The 5,837-nt window shown below is 40.2% G+C and overlaps 1 protein-coding gene across 2 annotated transcripts; it reads right to left on the reverse strand.

The window, feature by feature from the left end:
- Positions 1-458: 458 nt before the first annotated feature.
- On the reverse strand, positions 459-5,525 carry LOC143724275 (transmembrane 4 L6 family member 1-like). 2 transcript variants are annotated; one of them, XR_013197306.1, is made up of 5 exons: positions 5,327-5,525; positions 3,696-3,767; positions 2,717-2,859; positions 1,001-1,257; positions 459-752 (listed from the first exon to the last, which is right to left on the reverse strand). XR_013197306.1 is itself a non-coding variant. In XM_077217252.1 (5 exons), exons 1-4 carry the CDS (start codon positions 5,501-5,503, stop codon positions 1,059-1,061), a joined length of 591 nt encoding a protein of 196 aa, XP_077073367.1. In that variant the 5' UTR covers positions 5,504-5,525; the 3' UTR covers positions 459-785; positions 1,029-1,058. The 2 variants fall into 2 exon arrangements, 1 of the variants encoding a protein (XP_077073367.1); XM_077217252.1 differs by having other exon boundaries at positions 459-785; positions 1,029-1,257.
- Positions 5,526-5,837: the final 312 nt, after the last annotated feature.

Genomic DNA, 5,837 nt, shown 5'->3' on the forward strand with positions numbered 1-5,837 from the left:
TATTTGCTTCTGCTTTTTCTGCTACTGTTGGCACAACCAGTTATTAAGATTATGGGGAAATACTATACTGTAGGGATTGAAAATCTGAAACTGTTTAGTATGATTTATACTCAAAAATACATGAAAACAGGATGGGGGCTAAATGCCTTTTCACAGATCTGTAAACTAAAGAGTTTGTGCTGACGTACTTAGTGTTGCTTATGTTTGGAGAGAAATCTGCATGTCTATAAACACACACCAAGAGGATACCATACCAGCACATACCAACAGGGCTTTGTGCAAGTGCTACAGTGTGACACGGCTTTAAGTTTGAGAGATTAATCCTGCAACGGGATAGTGAGGCTTACAGCAACCACTTCCCAGGGGATTTTTTGCATTAACACTGTACAGCAAATGCTGAAACCCAAAAATGTGAAATTATCCACAAATTTAACAAAACAGGCAAAAGTACTCTACACTGAAACAAAAACCCATGTATTTATTAACGGGAATATTTAAAACATATTACAGCTTTTATAAGTATATAAAACAACATTCATCAACTTATCTTCTATTACTCTCAGTATTTAAATAATTTACAAAACAGCTTCCTGTACAAAACGACCAGAACTCATAAAAAAATACTTTTATATTTTAGCAAAATGCATAATGCAGCTAGTATACAATAGAAATGTTTGTTCTATTGAGAGAACATGCGCCGCTAATAAAACCTCGACTGCAGTGGAAACGCCATCAGAAACACAGCTGTGAGTGTGTGTGACAGTCAGAAACACAGCTGTGAGTGTGTGTGACAGTCAGAAACACAGCTGTGAGTGTGTGTGACAGTCAGAAACACAGCTGTGAGTGTGTGTGACTGTCAGAAACAGAGCTGTGAGTGTGAGTGACAGTCAGAAACACAGCTGTGAGTGTGTGTGACAGTCAGAAACACAGCTGTGAGTGTGTGTGACTGTCAGAAACACAGCTGTGAGTGTGTGTGACAGTCAGAAACACAGCTGTGAGGGTGTGTGATTGTCAGATCTGTGGGCCAGTGTTTGCAGTGTCGGGGAAGTGCTCGGTCCTCAGGCGTTCAGGCTGTACTCCTGTTTGTAGCAGCAGGGCCGGCACACGGCGTTCACCAGGCCGCTGACGAGCTGCAGGAAACAGATGAGGAACTCCAGCGCGCTGAGACCCAGAAGGATCGACAGCAGCGTCACGTTCCACTCCACCACGCTAGCCGGCTGAGTGCACACAGACCATCCCTCTGGAGCCAGCAGATACCTGAGGAACCAACCAGTCCATATCAGGGTAACACTTAACAATACTGTCCGTCATTAATCAGTAACCACACTGGGACAAATGAGGAACACACTATTAAAGAACAATTCTGGCAAAAAGTGAACCAAGGGCTAAATAACGCATGGATACCGAGTCGACCGTTCTCTGGGATTCGTTTTCATGATAATCGGATGTACCCAGATTTAACGTTAGTTTTAGTTTAACCACAGATTAGCTTATAACGCTAGTGTATGGGGCATTGAATAAGTAAAAATAAAAATCATTAGTTAATACCACTAACAAGGCTCAAAATAGTCCCACACTAACACGCTAGCATAATGAGGGTCTCGACCAGTCGAACCACGAACACATGCTACGTGAGCTGAACTGTGACTATCGACCAGCACGTAGCACGGCGTTCGTGGTTCGACTGGTCGAGACCGTTTTCCAAAGACGGCTCCTGCTTGTATACGCGAAGTGTACTGTCTTTATAAAGTATCTACTCATTAAACTGTCTGTACACTTACAAAGTTATCAATGCTTCGGTTTCCAGGTAGAGACCCTCCTTATGCTAGCGTGTTAGTGTGGGGCTATTTTGAGCCTTGTTAGTGGTATTACCAAGCGATTTTTATTTTTACTTATTCATACACTAGCGTTATAAACTAATCTGTGGTTAAACTAAAACTAACGTTAAATCTGGGTACATTCGATTATCATGAAAACGCATCCCAGAGAACGGTCGACTCGGTTCATTTTTGGCCGGAATTGTCCTTTAACATTCTAGTAACTACTATTTGTTTCATATCTCACTGAGAACTACTATATACAGGTTCATAATGAACATGAATAATTCAAAATGTATAATAAAAGGTGATAATGGTAACCCAGTAGTAATGGCTCAAGTGTTACTACATCCTTCGAAAGCAACTACTAATTATTTGGATCAGTAATCTAAAGTGCAGATCATGGGAACACACTAGTAATGACTAAAGTGTTGCCAAATCCATCGATAGGAATCTTAGATTTAAAATCTTACAAAAAGCTTACAATGACTTCAGTCAATATTAGTTAGTTTTCATGTTTTACTGATCCAAATTATTAGTAGTTCCTTTAGTAACACTTGAGTCATTACTAGTGGGTTACCATTACCTTTTATTATAAATTATGCATTATTCATGTTAATTATGAACCTGTAGTAGTTCTCAGTGAGGTATGAAAAAAATAGTAATTACTGATTAGTGAACTACCACATTCAACAGCGCTATTACTTACTATTGTGTTAATCAGAGTTTCTTTTTATATAATAGTAGTTGCTAGAATGTTAATAGGGCGTTACTCCTCTGTTCATGTGTAGTAATTCAGTAATGAAGGAACAGTACTGTAAAGTGTTACTGAATTCAGGACTTTTGTCTAATGAAGTCACCATCAACGCATATCAAGAAGAAAGAAAAAGAGAGCTCACTTTCCCCCGTCGCCCTCAAAAGGAGATTTCCATCCCTTTGGAGTGAGGCAGTACGGCCCCTTCAGGAGCGCCAAAGCGGAGATCAGGAAGCAGAAGCCGGAGCCGGAGAGCCCCACTAGAGCCGCTATCACAGAACCACACATCTACACACACACACACACACACACACACACACACACACACACACACACACACACACACACACACACACACACACACACACACACACACACACACACACACACACACACACACACACACACACACAGTGGGAAACTCATCAAACTGGCTGACCAGGGGTGTTTCCTGTACTACGCTGTAACTCACCGCTTCACTACCGTAGTACGATGCGTCGTTGAAGAAATCGACTAGCTAGTCACGACTGTTTCCCGAAACCGCATTGTCGCAAATTCTTCGTTCAACCATATTGTTTAATGATGTCACGCAGGAGTGAAGTAATATCTACGTTTAATGAATCTGTTTGAGATAGTATTAAGGCTAGATGTTTTGCTAGAAATTACAGACATGGCATCTGAGGACTAATTCTCAATTTTCTCAGATATTTTGCTTTATTTACAGATTCAATCATAGGCTCGTTCTCATGTAATAGAGCACATTCACACTCTTCAAAAACGATGCTTTACACATATATGACATTTGTATGTATTCTAAATAAAAGATATTGATTGTACTAAATGTCAACTTGCTTATTTTGCTCAAGATAAGGATTTATTGAGTCCAGATGTCATGCAAACAAGAAACTCTGCTTCTAACCACAGGTCGAGATCTGTCGTTCAAACACACAACTTTGCGATGCTGTTTGCGAATGTTCGTTAGAACTATAGTTTCAGGAAACACTGATTTGTTGAACTATAACGACAGAACTTGCGACCATAGTTGGCTAGCGATGCGTTCGGGAAACACACCCCTGTGCAATTACAGCTCAAATCAAGGCCACGACCCCCTTCCCAACACTCACCGCACAGTTCTCTGTCCCACAGGAATCCACACACTTCCCCATTCCCAGGAACACGCAGGCCGGGATCAGCACCTGAATGTGGACAAGCAGTTTTCAAAACAGTTCAACCGAGTAATTGAACCTTAATTACTGCATTTTACTTCTGACATCAATGGGATATTCAACAAGAACTGAACATTTTATCCTTGGACTATGAAAGTGGTTTGGTAATGTCAAGAAAAAAGGAAAATTGTGTTGGATGTGGAAGCAATCTGGCATTTTGATGAAAGATTATGAAGATATCGTCGACTAGGAACTAGGGCTGTACAGCGCTATCTCACGACCAATTCATATGAATTCGTAGGATTAGCCTAAACCCTAATATGGGTAGGTTTAGGGGCGGGGTCATGGGAAGGTCATACGTACGAATTCATACCCATTGGTCAACTCGTAAAATATGTACGATTTAGCAAAAATAGTATCTATTCGTACAAATTAGCCACCTCGTAAAATACGTACGAATTGCTGTAAGATCGGGTTGGGTTGCAACAATAGATCGTGTCACATAACATCGCAATACAATAATGTGCAGATCGGTATACGCAACAAATGAAGATATTAGAAAACATGTTTGTCGTAAGAGTTTTATGTACAATAATGCAATTTCAATCAACATTACATTTTTTGTTAACTTTTTATTATGTCTTGGAGTATCGAAATAATAATGTATCGAGAGTTCAGTATCTTGATATGTATCGAATCGTGATATGAGGGTACCGTTACACCCCTAATGCGATTAGTATATTGACAAACATATTGATTATCTGAAGATTTTGACCCAGTACTTCAGTTTGATTTCGTTACAAGGAAGGTTTTCATTGCTTAAGTGTTTCATTGTTTCCTCAGATGTAGCCTATGTCTTGTGTAATAAGGTCTCTTTATCCATTTATTTAAGTGTTAACTCATTATTTTCTCATTTAATGTGTTAATTTTCAACCAAGAGATGAAAACTTTATAACATTCATTCCAACCCAATCGGATAATTTGTTAGTTTTGTATGAGTCGCCCAAATTCACACAAACAGACCTGTGCGAAAAATATGAAAAATGGGTTAAAGGTAATCGGGTCCCTAAACCCAGCTTAAGTCAAGTCAAATCATCTTTATTTATATAGCACTTTTTACAATACAGATTGCATCAAAGCAGCTTCACAGTGTCTAAGTCTATCCTTCAAGGGGGTGTGGGCAGGAAGCTGAATTTGATTTTGAATTTGACCAATTTCCCAAATCATAAAATACTTTCAAACTGTCTTGAGAGTGTATTGCTCATCACACACACTCAAACTGCACCGCTTTTGACCAAGAATATTCCCATTGACTTTTACTGTTTTTTTATTACGCTTATTTACTACACGTAACCCCTAAACCAAACGCTTACAGTTATTAAATATTTATTGCCTCATTGCAGTGATTTTTCAATAGCCTAACTCGATCTTAACCTCACACTAACCTTTAAAACATTTACCGTTTTTATATTTTAATTAAGACAATGTTTAGGGTTTATTCAGTTTTTTGCTCACGGGGAGCGAGAGTGTGTCTCCAGACACTTTCCCACACAAGACAACATTTACACCAACACAAATCTGACACTCACCAGAAAACCACCTCCTCCGATCCCCATAAAGAACCAGACATATGTGGTCACCTGATGCTCCTGAATGTATATCATCTTCCCGTCGGGAAAGAAGAGCAGGAGGTTTGCCACGATGCAGCAAGTGGCGAGAGGAAGGAGGGCAAATCCCAGAGACCTGGCGAATCCCAGGGAACACATCTTGACACGCAGCGGAGGGACGGAGACTGTAATCCGGGACAGGGAACTAGGGTGGTGGACGGAGGAGTGGAGGGATTTTAAGAGACCGTCCCCCATGAGCCGCTGTCCCGAGGAGGAGGAGGAGGAGACAGGAAACAGCCTGACATTATACAGTGTGACCGCAAACTCTCTGACACACCATATGACACTGTGGGGGACTTTGTTTTCCCACAAAACTTGTGATTTTGTAGATATTCAGAGATTCTATCAAATCTAAACCTAAATTGACACAATTTAAATCATGTTGAAATCTAGTTTTGCAGTTTTAACCTGCTTATTGTCGTGAAACTACAAG

The sequence above is a fragment of the Siphateles boraxobius genome, unplaced genomic scaffold (genome assembly GCF_051911475.1).
Source record: "Siphateles boraxobius isolate OS27281-9 unplaced genomic scaffold, OSU_SipBor_1 71, whole genome shotgun sequence".
NCBI classification, from domain to species: domain Eukaryota; kingdom Metazoa; phylum Chordata; class Actinopteri; order Cypriniformes; family Leuciscidae; genus Siphateles; species Siphateles boraxobius.